At 42.2% G+C, this 16,528-nt stretch overlaps 1 protein-coding gene across 1 annotated transcript in view; it reads right to left on the bottom strand.

Moving 5' to 3' along the window:
* The window catches only part of Art1 (arginine methyltransferase 1), a 170,363-nt gene extending 154,390 nt beyond the window's left edge, over positions 1-15,973 (bottom strand). The window contains exons 1-2 of the mRNA XM_067760038.1: positions 15,788-15,973; positions 15,522-15,728 (exon numbers count right to left, since the gene is read on the bottom strand). Of these exons, the coding sequence (XP_067616139.1) occupies positions 15,522-15,728; positions 15,788-15,790 (210 nt within the window). The 5' untranslated portion in view covers positions 15,791-15,973. The remainder of the gene's footprint in view (positions 1-15,521; positions 15,729-15,787) is intronic.
* Between the last annotated feature and the right edge of the window lie 555 nt (positions 15,974-16,528).

Raw genomic sequence — 16,528 nt, forward strand, 5'->3', positions numbered from 1 at the left:
TTTTTAGAATAGAACAAAATATATTTACAACCCTTGTGCGGCTTCCAAAAAGCGTAACACTTTTGCCAGAAAAGAAAACGATATTAGTTTTTTGAACACTGAAATCCTAAAAGCATATAATAATCATGTTCCTGAACGTGTGGGAAAATCCAAATCCAAATCCACCAAGTGACTTTCGACCTATAACTATTTTACCTGCACCGTCTAAGGTTTTTGAAGTATACTAGCGGAGCAAATCACAATTCATGTCCAAAATTAGAAACTGCATTCACCGCACCAATCCGGATTTAGGGGCAATCATAATTGATCCGCTACGTTGTTAAAAGTTTTGGATGATATACGGATGCCGTTTGATAAAAATGATCTGACGCTGCTAGGTCTATTAGATCTGGTAAATCACCTCATACTTTGCAGTAAGCTTAGAGAATTTTTCTTGGGATTGGGTGAAAATGCAGTGAAGGTTATGAATAGCTATTTTACAGGTAGATGCCACAGAGTGGACATGAGCTACGAAATGTCAAAACTATTAAAACATGGGAGTTCCACCGTGATCCATCCTTGGACCCCTTACTATTTAGCTTATTTATCAACGATATTTTCCTTCGATGTAATCACTTTAGCATGCATGCCTGTGCCGATGTTGTAAAAATGTACTTGGAATGTAGCTTTAGTAGCACCAAAAACATTTGTTTTAAATTAAATGCATATTTAATCAGTTTCGCACTGTGCTATTAATAACACTGTGCTACACTGATTTTGAACTTTAATAGCGACCTAGTGTCCGTTGTAGGTCTTGATGAGTAGATCAAGATGCCGTGTTTCAAAATTTTTTAAAACCCCGAAATTTTCAAGTTATTGTTGAAAAACTGTTTTTCTTCAAATTCAAAAATTCGTTACTCCGTCCTTTTTCCATCAATTTTTGATTGCTAAACAGCTAGCCATTTCGAGTTTGTTTGTGTCGATAATTGTGATGTTGTCCAAGCCATACTATCTGTGAAGTCTAACGCAATGGGGCTTGATGGTATATGTTCAAAGTTTTTAAAAGTCATTCTTCCCAAAATCCTTCCCCACATTACTTACTTGGTCAACTCAATTTTGACGACCGGTGTCTTCCCAATATACTGAAAAGCTGCAAAAGTTATTCCAATCCGTAAACAAAATAATGAGTATCGACCAATAGCCATACTCCCTTTCCTCTCTAAGGTCGTTGAACTTATTCTACATGGCCAATTCGTATCATATGTACATGAATACAAGCTCCTATCAGACAGTCAGTCCGGTTTCAGGTCAAAGCGGAGCTGTACAACGGCACTATTATCCGTGACAGAAGAAATTCGTGAGCGAGTGGATGAAAGTTACATTGCTTTCTTAACACTTCTTGACCACTCTAAAGCTTTTGGTTCTGTAGACAACACTCTGCTCTGTAGGAAGCTGGTAAACTTATTTAACTTCTCTGGTCATGCAGTTGCCCTTATAAGATCATATCTTGGCGATAGGACTCAAGCAGTATATATAGATGGCGAAAAGTCTGACTTCCTACATGTCTTAAGAGGCGTCCCTCAAGGCCCTATTCTGGGTCCTCTGTTATTTTTTCTGTATATCAATGACTTACCCGATGTCCTTAAGTATTGTAATGTTCATATCTACGCTGATGATGGGTAGTTGTTTACGTGTTGCCCTCGTGATCAAACTAGATTGTGCATAAGTAACTTAAACCACCATTTGAATCAAATATTTTCATGGGCTAATATGAATGGCTTATGTATAAACCCGAATAAGTCAAAATGTATTGTTATTCATAGAAGGTCTCTACCCACTAATGATTTAGAGAATGTAGTGTTCGACAATTCCGTTATAGAATACGTAGATACGGCGAGAAACTTAGGTGTAATTTTTAACAAAACATTGACATGGAAAGACCATATTTTTTAGAACACTTGGAAAAGTGTATGGAATGCTTCGTACACTATGGTTAACACAGTATTTCACGCCTTTGCACATAAGACTACTTCTGGCTAAAGCGTACTTAATACCTACGCTACTCCATGGTTGTGTGATTTACTCAAACTGTGACTATCTGTGCAAGAACAAACTAAATGTTGTTTACAACAACATTGCTAGATATGTTTATGGGTTGAAAAGACTTGACCACGTATCACAACATGCTGAAAGGTTGCTAAACATTTCTTTCGAAAATCTTTTAAAAGTCAAAACACTGTCCTTCCTCCATAAGTTGATACACACGAAGGAACCTGACTATCTATATCGTAAGCTTATTTTTCTGCAATCATCAAGATCGGTGCTTCTTCTTAAGCACATTAGATACCGCACGCTAACCTCTGAGCGCCAATTCTTTGTTACTGCAATACGTCTTTGGAGCTCCCTATCTACAAGTCTTCGACTCTTAAGTAATGCTCTGCACTTCAAAAAAGAGCTAACATCATTTTTTAACGACTCTTAAACTGGATCTCAAATTGTTGTTGTTAAAATGTTCATTTCTAAGTCCTTTTCTTTTCTCTGTGTCTTCTTCCTTTATTTGTTAAATACTATTCGATCTATAACCAGCCAAAGGTTAGCATCACTACTGCTGTCTTTTAATATTTATTAATTACTTTTCTTTAGTTTTAAGATTTACATTTACATACATAAATATTTCACTATTATCCGTTGTATTTGATTTGGTTTGATTAATCTAATTTATTATTATTATTATAAATGTTCAATTTTTATAGGTCATGCTATTCATTACTAGCACTGTTAAATAATTTGTCAAAATTGTTGTGCTAGGAACAAATTTTCAAATAAATACATACATACACAATGAAACTTCTCCTAACGGACTGAGGCTGATTGACTTTGCCGGTGCTCGAAACATGGTCATATCCAGCACGAGGTTCATGCATAAAAAGATACATCAAGCTACATGGCTGTCTCCTGATCGAAATACTCGCAATCAGATCGATCACGTTGTGATAGACGGACCGCATGCCTCCAGTGTTTTAGATGTGCGCACGATCCGAGGACCTAACATCGACTCGGACCATTATCTCGTTGCAGCCAAAATACGCACCCCCCCTCAACGCGGCTAAAACCAAGAAACAAAAAACACAAGGAAAGCTAGACGTCGAAAAGTTTCAATCACAACAGACTGCCAATGATTTCGCAACTCGACTCTCACACCTGCTCTCTGAGAGCACATTTCATCCTGAAGGAATACAGGAGCAGTGGGAGCATATCTCCAAAGCACTTCGTACTGCCGCCGAGGAAAAAATTGGTTACCGGCGGCCACGAAAAAACAACTGGTACGATGAAGAATGCCGCGTTGCAACCGAAAGAAAAGACGCTGCCTACAGGGCTACGTTAAAAGCGAGCGCGACAAGAGGAGTGTGTGAACACTATCGTGAGTTGAAAAGGGAAGCGAGACGCCTTTTCAGGAAGAAAAAAGCAGAAGCAGAAAGGCATGAGTGCGAGGAGCTTGAGCTGCTAGCCACCAGGAATAACGTCCTAAAATTCTACCAAAAAAAACCGCGACAGACGAAAGGTTTTAAGACCGGGGCAAACTCCTGTAGGAATGAAAACGGCGACCTTGTAACTGATGTCCAGAGAGTGCTTAGATTATGGAGGGAATACTTCTCTGCTCTCCCAAATGGAGGCAGCAATTCACCGCGCAGATGAAGAACCCGATCCCGCAATCGATGATGATGGAATATATGTCCCCCCGCCCGATTATGATGAAGTTAGAATAGCAATAACCAGATTGAAAACCAACAAGGCCGTGGGCGCTGATGGATTGCCTGCGGCGCTATTCTAGTTCGGCGGCGAGGAGTATGTAAGGGGCATGCAACAGCTTTTTAGCAAAATATGGGCGGACGAAAGCATGCCCGATGGTTGGAATCTAAGTGTTCTTTGCCCAGTCCACAAAAAGGGGAATACTGCAAAATGCACCAACTATCGTGGAATCAGCCTTCTTAATATCGCATATAAGGTCCTTTCAAGTGTATTGTGCGAAAGATTGAAGCCCACCGTGAACCGGCTGATTGGACCTTATAAGTGCGGCTTCAGACCTGGTAAATCTACCATCGACCAGATTTTCACAATGCGCCAAATCTTGGAAAAAACCCGTGAAAAGAGAATCGACACACATCACCTCTTCGTCGACTTTAAAGCCACCTTCGACAGCACGAAAAGGAGCTGCCTATATGCCGCTATGTCTGAATTTGGTTTCCCCGCAAAACTTATACGGCTGTGCAAAATGACGTTGAGCAACACCATCAGCTCAGTCAGAATTGGGAAGGACCTCTCCGAGCCGTTCGAAACTGAACGAGGTTTCAGACAGGGTGACCCCCTATCGTGCGATTTATTTAATTTGATGCTGGAGAAAATTTTACTAGCTGCAGAACTTAACCGCACTGGAACAATATACTATAAAAGCGTGCAATTACTGGCATATGCTGGAGACATTGATATCATCGGCCTAAACACCCGCGCTGTTAGTTCTGCTTACTCCAAACTGGAAAAAGAAGCGGTAAAGATGGGTTTGATGGTGAATGAGGACAAAACGAAGTACCTGCTGTTATCGAGCAAAGAGTCATCGCATATGCGCCTTGGCAACCACGCTACTGTTGGCAGCCATAATTTCGAAATAGCAAAAGACTTCGTTTATTTGGGAACCAGCATCAACACTAGCAACAACATCAGCACTGAAATCCAGCGAAGAATCAATCTTGCCAATAAATGCTACTTTGGACTAGGTAGGCAATTCAAAAGTAAAGTCCTCTCTCGGCGAACGAAAACCATACTCTACAAGTCACTTATCGTACCCGTCCTGCTATATGGGGCAGAATCATGGACCATGACAACAGCAGATGAAGCGGCTTTGGGAGTGTTCGAGAGAAAAGTTCTTCGAAAGATGTATGGACCTCTACGCGTTGGCCATAGCGAGTACCGAAGAATATTTAATGATGAGCTGTACGAGCTATACGCAGACATCAACATAGTCCAGCGAATTAAAACGCAGCGGCTGCGCTGGCTAGGCCATGTTATGCGAATGAAAGATGATGCTCCGGCCAAGAAAGTGTTTCTATCGGAACCCGCCTATGGAAGCAGAGGTAGAGGGCGGCCCCCACTCCGTTGGAAGGACCAGGTGGAAAACGATTTAAACTCCTTTGGTGTGACCAATTGGCGCCGGATGGCGGAGAGAAGGAGCGACTGGCGCGCCTTGTTGGACGGCCATAACCGTTTAGACGGTTAAGCGCCAATTAAGTAAGTAAGTAAGAACGAACTGATATTACATTCTAACTCTTATGTTTATTGTTATGTTAGCCGATCCAACGCCGGCTGCGCCATGCACAGTAATTCTGCGTAGAACACCTTTCTGCATAGGCGGCCTTCGGCGGCGCTTATAAAAAATAACCCTGGGCTACGCCATGCCAAGTCCGGGTGTGTGGTATAACCGTGGCTACCGCCACGGTGATGTCCTTCTACGCAGAATTACTGTACATGGCGCAGCCGGTATTGGATCTGCTAAGGGTGTTCTACGCAGATGACTTGAGAAAAGCAAGAGTAATTTCTTATTCAGTTAATTTCTATTATTGCTCATCTAGCAGCACTCTTCACCATCAGGTGTTTTTCTTCAACAGCGATTCAAGTGATTACAGTGTATTTTCTGTATTTTTATTACCTAATTGCATATTAATTAGAGAAATTAGACAACTTTTTTTTCACTAATTCCTGAATATCAAATTGTATTGTTACGAATATTAGCAACACTAAGGGGTACTGGCCGATGCTAAGCAGTGACGTGAATTCACACGAATAATTCAATCATTATGTATCTACATAAACGAATCAATAATTGCGTCTACAAAATAGTAATTAACGGTGAATGCCTCGAGAAGGAATACGATATAGCCAATTCCCTAAATACATTTTTTGTACAGAGCATAGCTGAAATTAATGATAGCATTGAAATAATTCCGATTGCGGCAGAAACAAGTGTTAATAATGCAATTGAAACTTTTCAATTCACCGACGTAGAGTTAGATGATATAATGAACATTACTAAATCTTTTAGAAACAAATATTGTGGAAAAAAGCTTTTGTCGGAGGGGGTATTTAAAGATGCCATGATTTACATTGCTCACTTCTACAAAGATATAATAAATGAATCAATAAACAGTAGCATTGTTCCAAATTGCTGGAAAGTATCAACTATAGTACCTGCGGAAAAAGTCAAAAATACAGTAAGGCCAGAGGAACTGCGCCCAATTAATACGCTACCCGCAGATGAAAAAATTATGGAAACGGTGGTTAAAAATCAATTAGAGGCATATCTAGATAAATACCAAATTATTATACCTGAACAATCTGGGTTTAGGAAAAGCCATTCTTGCGAAACCGCACTGAATATGGTTATTGCGGAATGGAAAGAGGATATAACTGATAAGAAAGTTGTGATCTCAGTCTTTTTAGACTTAAAACGTGCTTTTGAAACTGTGGATAGAGAGGAGCTGCTGAATGTTATGTTTAATAATGGGATAAGAGGAAAATCCTTGCAATGGTTCAGAAGCTATTTGAGTAATAGAAAACAGAAGACGATAATTGGAAGTGCAGTTTCACCGGTTGCTGATGTACATATTGGGCTACCGCAAGGTTCAGTATTGGCACCGCTATTGTTTACAATATATATTAACGATATTAAAGAATGCTTGAAATATTGCAATATTCGACTATTTGCGGATGATGCATTGATAACCATTAGTGAAAGAAGTGCGGGCTTTGCGGTATCGAAAATGCAAGAAGACTTAGACTCCCTTTACAAATTGCTATGCCATAGAAAGTTGAAAGTGAACGTGGATAAAACCAAAAGTATGATATTTTGCAAAAATCAAAGCATTATGGGTGCCAATAACCTTAGCAATATTACTCTGAAGATAAGAAATGTTGAAATTCAGCAAGTAGACAAGATCAAATACCTAGGAGTCTGGATCGACAAAAACCTTAGATTTGGAGAACACATAAGTTATTTAGAAAACAAAATTGCAAAAAATTTGGTTTTATGTACAGAACTTGTAAATATATTAGTCAACGACACAAATTATTAGTGTATCGATCAATTATTGAACCGCACTTTATCTATTGTCCAACAATCCTGCTATTAGCAAATTACACACAAATAAAAAAACTGCAGATACAACAAAACAAGGCAATGCGATTAATTTTAAAATGTTCGCTTAGAACACCAAAAACTACAATGCTAAATATGTTAAACTGGCTCAGTGTAAAACAGTCGACATATTATTTCACATTGAAATTTATACATCATATGAAATTAGGAATAACACCGAATTATCTGAACGGGAGAATACATTTTAATCATGAAATACATAACTATGGAACTAGAAGCAGCGGAAATATAAGACTGCCTAGAGTAAGAACGGAGTTCGCGAAGAAGACTTTAGAATATATAGGTTATAAAATGTACAATGAATTACCAAATGCGATAAAAGACTGTGAAAATATTAATAAGTTTAAAGCAAAATTATTTTTATACTGTAAGTCATTAAGCATGTAATGTATACCATTTATTTATATATATATATATTTTTTTTTTTTTTACCTTGAACTAGGTCTTAAAGACCGTAAATAAATAAATTATTATATGTACGTATACGAGCAGCAGAGAACCAAAGCACAAACACATGCATATATCTTATCTGAGTTGTCACAAGAGAGGGCAATAGTTTGTGCAAGTATTACTCAAATGAGAAGTTATAAACGTAGTTGTGGCTGGCGATTTTGTAGCTGAAACTAACTGTTAAGTTCTGGAATGGGAAAGCCTGGAAGTATGCAATGAGAAATCAAAAAGTATAAAAGGCGCGACAGTAGAGGCGAAGAGAGAGTTTCGTTTAAGCTATCTGTCAGTTTGGTTGTTAAGTCAGCTAGTTGCAAAGTATAATTGTTATTGTGAAGTACTTTAATAAAGGCCATTTTTCTATTATTCAATATTGGAGTTATTTATTCAACAGTTTAGTGATTCGAACTCAGCAGAAGGTTGCAAATAAGGGATTTGCAAGTAAATTCGTTACAATTGGTGTCAGAAGTGGGATTATTGAATAAATTCCGAAGACTTCGAATACAACTTGGACATGCCAAAGCTAAGTGAATTGAAGGTCCAGCAACTGAAGAAGGAGTTGGAGAGCCGTAAATTCAATACAACCGACTACAAGAATGACTACGGCAGGCAATGGAATTAGAAGGAATTGACGTGCAAGAGTATGACTTTCACCTTATTGATGGCGAGGAAACAACAAAAATGGAAGAAACACCCCAGACAGTTACGAGCACAGACTTGAACATGATTTAAGCTGCTATATCTGCTCAAACAACGACAGTGTCATCTCAACTGGCAGAACAGGAGACACGTTTAACATCCCAACTGGAATCACAGGAGACACGTATTACATCCAAGATGGAAACTCAACTGGCAGAACAGAAGACCTATATGGTATCCCAAATGGAATCACAGGAGACACGTATATCCGAAATGTCGTCACAAATAACATCCATGATTGAAACACAGGAGGCAAGTATATCCGAAATGTCGCCAGAAATAGCATCCAGGATTGAAGCACAGGAGGCACGTATATCCGAAATGTCGGGACAAATTTCAGCACAGGTATCATCGCAGATCTCTGTACAACTAGAAGCCCGTATGGACGAAAAAGTAATGCAGTTTGAGAACAAAATCGAGGCTGAGGTAGATGCTTTAAGAGGTCGTATACAGGAGCTGCAACTAAATCGCTCAGTTATTTCAGCAAGCAATACGAAGGTAAAAACACCATCCTTTGACGGTTCTGTTCCTTTCCAGGTCTTTAAGCTACAGTTTGAGAAGACCGCAGCAGTGAACAACTGGAATGTGGAAGATAAAGTTACCGCACTCTTCGTAGCATTGAAAGAACCAGCTGCCGAAATCTTACAGACTATTCCAGAGTACGAACGGAACAGTTATGACGCATTGATGGCTGCTGCAGAACGAAGATACGGAAGCGAACGCAGGAAACAAATGTATCAAATAGAATTGCAAAACCGTTACCAAAAAGCTAATGAGAGTTTGCTTCGGATGTTGAAAGGTTGGCTCATTTGGCAAATGCGGACGTACCCGTGGAGTACACCAAGATGGAAAAAATCCAGAGTTTTATAAATGGCATATGGGACGTCGGAACGAAGCAAGCCACATACGCAAACCCCAAGCCAACATTCATAAGAAACGGTATCACATGCTCTGATTCAGGAAACAGCGTCGCTTCTGTGTAAGCCAGTTTTCAAAGCACGCCGTGTGGAAGTAGAAAGGCCAGAGTGGGTAGACGCAATATTAGAGGCGCTGAAAGGATCGCAAATGCGGAGTGAAAAAGTTATCAAATGCTTCAAATGCGGGAAGCCCGGTCACATTGTACGTCATTACGATCTTGGTCCTAATAGTTCCAACAATGTGGGTGGCTGTAAACGCAAAGCTGGAGGAGATGAGCAAGAGCGAGTAAGAGGTAGAGATCGAGAGCTAGATCCAGCTATTGAATGCCCTGTGATATGTGTTGCAAATTGGTAGAAAATCGAGCAGTCTTACCGTCAGAGGGAATGTTGATGGTAAAGAACATGTACTAACTGTAGATTCGGGCGCATCTCATTCCTTGATTCGATCTGATTTCGTCTACAGGAGAGTAAAGTGATTACCTGGAGCGAGGTTGCGTACGGTCACTGGCGAGTATAACCAAGTCCGGGGATAAGTTATCTGCGAAGTCTTAATTGGAGAGGTTATGGTTTTACACAAATTCGTTGTGGCGGAGATCGTTGATGAAGTCATATTGGGAGTGGACTTCTTGGGACCATGACATCAAGATCGATATGCAGAAAAGGGTGATGCGTTATGGGAACCAGGATATACCGCTTAACTTCAAGTTGGGGAAAGGGTTCAGTAGTAATCGAGTAATGGTGGAGAAGACTCGACAAAGGCCACGAAAGTCAAAAGGAAAGGTTGATGGATCGAATGGGCCAAATAAAGCGAAATTAAAAGTACCTGTGAGAAATAGACCGGCATCGACAAACCCTATTGGACGCACTAAAACGACTGAAAGAATTTTTCAGAAAGAATGCAAGGGTGGTTTCAAACGAGCCCGCACTACTGTTGTGAAACGTCCAGACGATAATGATGATGCAAAGTCAATCCGCCAAGTGCAAGCTCTGCGAAAAAGTTCATTGGCCAAACAACAGAGTGCGAGGGAACGATCAAGAATAAAGAGTAGTAAGATGAAACGCAGGTACAATGAGAACAAAAATTCTGAAGGTTTCTTGGAGGGAGATTTGGTGCTGTTATACAACCCTCACCGGCGGAAAGGTGTTCCATCCAAGATTCGGTGCAGTTGGGACGGCTCGTACAAAGTTGTGAAGAAGATCAATGATACCATCTACCGCATACAAACCACTGGGAAACCAAGAAGTAGAAGAGTGGTACATTTGGAAAGGCTGTCAACGTTTAGATCGAGAGATTTGTCTGATCGGGACGATCAGACTTAGGTGGAGGGCAGTGTTATGAATATGAGCAACACTAAGGGGTACTGCCATCTCCAGGCCGATGCTAAGCAGTGACGTGAATTCACATCAATAATTCAATCATTATGTATCTACATAAACGAATCAATAATTGCGTCTACACATATGTACGTATACGAGCAGCGGAGAACCAATGCACAAACACATGCATATATCTTATCTGAGTTGTCACAAGAGGGCAATAATGTGTGCAAGTATTACTAAAATGAGAATTTATAAACGTAGTTGTGGCTGGCAATTTTGTAGCTGAAACTAACTAGTAAGTTCTGGAATGGAAGCCTGGAAGTATGCAATGAGAAATCAAAAAGCATAAAAGGCGCGACAGTAGAGGCGAAGAGAGAGTTTCATTTAAGCTATCTGTCAGTTTGGTTGTTAAGCCAAGGGTGGGGTCCTAACTGCACAATTACCTCGACATTTTTGGTAGCGTACCAGCAGTCGACCCCTCAACTAGACTTTTACTCAGGATTTTATTGGACTAATATATAATTTTAATAAATGAAATAAAATTTATTTTAAAGTGGTTGTCAGAGCAGCATAGGATAAAAAAACGGGTTAAAAAAGGTAAGGAAATGTTGCCAACGACGTACAAAGCAATTGGCCGGCCGCTTATGTCCTACTCGTGACCAATATGGTTGCATGGTCACGAAACGACATACTGGAAAAAGCTTCAATCAGCCACAACTGCCCCAGGATGCCTACTTATGACCCCGAACACCTCGCTTCCCAAGGCAGTCGGTTCTATGTACCGGAGCGACTCGGGATTTTTCCCGACCAAGGACTGTCATTTCAGTGTAACCCCATTTAATTTGTTTCGTCCCTCCCACAAATTGTCATCCTCCCAGCAGCTCCTTGCAGCAGGACTGCTCCATATTCTCTTGCTCCGGGAAGGTATCGAATCCAATCCGGGTCCGTCTCCTGACCCCGGTCCTGAGAAATGGTTTTGCTGCATCTGCCGGAAAAGAATCTTTTTAGGACGGTCATACTCTGTTCAGTGTGTCTCGTGTAAGGGATGGTTGCATCGGACAGGTTGTTCTGGGCTTGATCCCAAAACCCGACGTCCACGTAACTTTTATAAATCTTTTGTGGCTCCTTGCTGTTCACGCCCAAGGGCGCCCCGTAGTCTACGTCTAAGCGCCCCCCCATTACCTTCCAGCAGCCCCGCTGCTCAAACAGCTGCTACCACTCATAACTACAATCTTCGTAGTAGAGTCGGAAGCAATGCTGAGCAACAGCCCCTGCCCCCGTCTTCTCCCCCCCTCTTTTCCGGCAGCAATCGTGTAGGTCAGGGAACCAGACTCTTAGTCCCTACCTCCGTTTGCACCGTTTGCCAGCACAGAATATATATGTTTGCGACATCCGCCCAATGCAGCTCCTGCCTTGGGTGGTGCCACTTTCCTAGATGTTCTGGTCTCCGCGACGGCAACCCCTCGACGGGTTTCATCGCGCCATGTTGCCAGGTCGCAAACCCAAATCATCCGGGTACCCCAATGATTGCCCAAGGACGCCCAGTCCCAGGGCCACAACAGCAATTGCGTCCTGGCCTTCCTCAACCCAGGCGTAGTCACCCGTCACTTACCCCCAGAGTGGCGACGTCTCCCCTCATGCACTTCAGAATTCTGCAGTTAAACTGTAATGGACTAACTGGGAAGATTACGGAGATAGTCAATTTCATGAAGCGGCACAACATCCGCATTGCTGCGATTCAAGAGACTAAACTCACAGCACGATCTGCATTGCAGACCTGCTCTGGGTATAATGTCCACAGAAAAGATCGCGAGAGCGGAAATGGAGGCGGCCTCGCGTTTATAATACACCACTCTGTGCAATATCACATATTTGATCCTGGCATCGACCGCAGGGACAACGTCTTAGAACGTCAAGGTCTATCTGTCCGGTCAGGCGATGCAAACCTAGAAATCATCAACATCTACATCCCCCCTGCCACCTGTTGTCCCGGTGGATACCGCCCTAATATCAGAGCCTTACTCACTGGAAACAATCGCATTATTTTAGGCGACTTCAATGCCCATCATGATCTATGGCACTCAAATTTGCGGGCGGACAGTAGGGGCGAGATGTTGGCGGATCAAATAGAAGAAACGACGTTTTGCACAATAAACGGAGACGCCCCCACACGTATGGTAGGAAGCTGTCACAGTTCGCCAGATATCTCAATCGTGAGCGCAGAACTCGTAAACTGCGTCAACTGGCAGCCGATGGTATCATTGGCACCCGACCACCTGCCTATACTTGTTTCGCTCGAGCGTACCGCCGACTTCATCGTCACCGAAAAACGCACTTTCATAAACTTTAAAAAAGGAAAGTGGGAAGAATATAAATCCTTTACAGACAACCTCTTTGCTGCCCTCCCTATCCCGACTGATGCCCGCCAAGGGGAGCGTGCCTTCCGCAAGGTCATTGAATCCGCCTCGGCACGTTTCATTCCCGCCGGGAGAATTCCCGAAATCCGGCCCCACTTCCCGGCGGAGGCCGCAAACTTAGCGAGAGAACGTGACCTTATAAGGCAGCTTGATCCAGGCGACCCCCAAATAAGGGATATAAACCAACGCATCAGATTGCTTGTGGATGAACACAAGCGGGCGAAATGGGAGGAGCACCTAAGAGGTTGTAACCTCTCTACCGGTGTGGGTAAACTTTGGTCCACCGTAAAGTCCCTATCGAATCCGACCAAGCACAAAGACAAAGTTTCCATCGCCTTTGGCGACAAAGTGCTGTCGGATTCGAAAAAATGCGCGAGCGCTTTCTGCCGACAATATATAATGCATTCCACGGTCGACAAAGTTAGACGGAGGGCCAACAGACACGCACATAAACACAAATTTAGCGCGTCACCAATCACCATCACCGCTAAAGAGGTTGAGGACGCCATTGGTCGCGCTAAACCATCCAAAGCAGTGGGCCCAGACGGCATAGCCATGCCGATGCTTAAAAGCCTAGGGAAAGAGGGTTTCAAATATTTAGCGCAGGTCTTCAACCTGTCTCTTTCCACCTTTGTCATACCCGAGAAATGGAGAATGGCCAAGGTGGTCCCGCTACTAAAGCCTGGTAAACCAGCTAACATAGGAGAGTCGTATCGTCCGATATCTCTCCTATCGCCAGTAGCAAAGACGCTCGAAGCCATTTTGCTCCCTTATTTCCAAGCAAATTTGCAACTAGCCTCCCATCAGCATGGCTTCAGAAAACTCCATAGCACTACCTCCGCGCTAAATGCCATTAGCACCCAGATAAATTGCGGTTTAAATCAAAACCCCCACCATAGAACAGTACTCGTAGCGCTAGACCTATCAAAAGCTTTTGATACGGTCAACCATGGCTCGTTACTGCAAGACCTGGAAGGGTCTACCCTTCCCCCATGTCTTAAAAGGTGGACCGCAAATTATCTGGGTGGTCGGCAGGCATCGGTGCTATTTAGAAACGAAACATCAAAGCCAAGGAGAATTAAACAAGGGGTGCCACAGGGTGGTGTCCTATCCCCACTTTTGTTTAATTTCTACATATCTAAGCTACCTTCACCACTGGAAGGAGTCACAATCGTTTCCTACGCCGATGACTGCACAGTAATGGCCACAGGCCCAGGCCCACAGATCGATGAGCTATGCAACAAAATAAACGGCTACCTCCCTGATCTCTCCAGTTTTTTCGCCTCGCGAAACCTGGCATTATCACCGACTAAATCTTCCGCGACCTTATTTACAACATGGACGTCCCAAATGTCGACCATTTTGAACATCCACGTCGATGGCTCTACGCTACCGACTGTCCTACACCCCAAAATCTTGGGTGTGACGTTTGATCAGGATCTACATTTTGGTGAGCACGCAGCCGCAATTGTTCCGAGAATTCAGAGCCGTAACAAAATCCTCAAATCCCTTGCTGGCAGTACCTGGGGAAAAGATAAAGAAACGCTCATGACTACATACAAAGCAATTAGCCAGCCGATTACGTGCTATGCGACACCCATATGGTCGCCAAGCCTAAAAATTACCCACTGGAAGAAGCTACAGGCCTGCCAAAATACTGCTCTCAGAATTGCCACGGGCTGTCTTCTTATGTCCCCAGAACACCATCTACATAATGAGGCGAGAATCCATCAGGGAAAGAAACGAGATGCTGACCAAACAGTTCCTGTTGAATACCCAGAAACCTGGGCATCCCAACAGACATCTGATTGACGAGCCAGCACCGCCTAGGGGCTTAAGGAGTCATCTCCGTAAGCATTTTGAGGAAATACGGCATCTGAGAACACAGCCGTATGAAGCGAAAAAACACAAGCAGGTCCTTGGTGAACTCCACAAACAGGCGTCGGACCTTTATGCCGGGAATTGCCCGGTGAACCCAGTACTCAAAGTAAAGTATCCAAAACTTGCGGAAGAGGAACGCATACTCCCCAGGGAAACGCGTGTCACTCTGGCTCAACTTCGTTCTGGATACTGTAACAGGTTAAACTCTTACCTATCCAGAATCAACCCCGATATACAAAATGTATGCCCCGCTTGCAATGTGTCCCCACATGACACCAACCATCTCTTTAATTGTAATGTGGAACCAACGCCTCTAACACCCCTTTCCCTATGGTCCACCCCTGTTGAAACAGCAAGTTTCCTTGGACTCCCGTTAGAGGATATTGATGACAGTTTGTGATCGGTCGCGTCTGTTAGGTGGGGCGAAGCACTGCTACAACAACAACAACAACAACCCCGAACACCTCCTACATATTCAATCCAAAGAGCTCAACATTAAAAAGCTATCTAATCTAGTAGAACTCTACCATTTCTTATTTATATATATTTATTATCTAAACGTAGTGCACTTGTCGGCCCTATACACAAATATTTGTTATACAAAAAATGGGTCCTCTAATGGAAAGCTAAATCAAAGAACTGTTAGTGGCTTACCTTGCCGCGGAACAAGTGCTTATTGTGGTACATAGCATTACGATATGTAATTGTGCGAACTTCATCTTTGAGCATTTCCTCATGGATCCCAAAATGAGCATACGAATCAAAGTAGTAGTCCCTAGAAGTCATTTCTTCCGCCGAAGCTGAATGTGGTACACAGTTATCTGTTGAATGCTTCAAGTTGTGCATTATTACGTCGTCAGACTAAAAAATATTAACTGCATAAGCCTCAGGCTTGCTCAAAATGGAACATATGTAATTACCATATCCTTTGCCGTCTTAAATAACAAAAAGGAAAATACTTTGTTCCATGCAGTCTATGACCAAGGGTAATTAGCTTTATTAGTCCAACTCCGTTCGCACCTAAATATAAAAAAAACTTTCAGCCATATCCTTTGCTATAAAAAATTTTGCGCGAATTACAGCAACTTCCCAAACTATCGGTGGTAGAGTCAACATTATCGATTAGACTTTCCCATCTATTAAAGCCCCATCACCATGGTTCAACTATATGGTTGGGTCATCTCTGCAGCAAAAACATACCTTTTCTCAGATTGTCAAAATATGCAAGTGGAATGGAATGAAAATATGGACCCTTGCAACTCTTGTACGCTGTAAGAAAATATTCTCAATATGTTGGTTGCATTTTGCGTTTGCCATCTTCTTTTGACAATCCTGACTCTAGTTATATAAAAGAAACTAAATCAGCTGATGAGATGAGCTAACGTTATAGTTGAGTCATGCCCATCACATAGGCAGTTTTGGCTAAGTCACAACGAAATTTTTCATATAGTTATTTTCAACGCAGTTGGATGCATATCAGTAACATCGCCACAAACAAGCAAACTTGGCAAGTGTATTTTAATTCGTCTTGCTCATTCGCATAAAAAAATTTCGCAAATCGTTGTTATGAACATATCATAGGTATCACGGAGAAAGGTTACTAAACATTTCTTTCGAAACTCTTTTAAAAGATAAAACACTGTCCTTCGCTTCCCAAGGTA

The sequence above is a fragment of the Eurosta solidaginis genome, chromosome 1, assembly GCF_040869045.1.
Source record: "Eurosta solidaginis isolate ZX-2024a chromosome 1, ASM4086904v1, whole genome shotgun sequence".
In the NCBI taxonomy this organism is placed as follows: domain Eukaryota; kingdom Metazoa; phylum Arthropoda; class Insecta; order Diptera; family Tephritidae; genus Eurosta; species Eurosta solidaginis.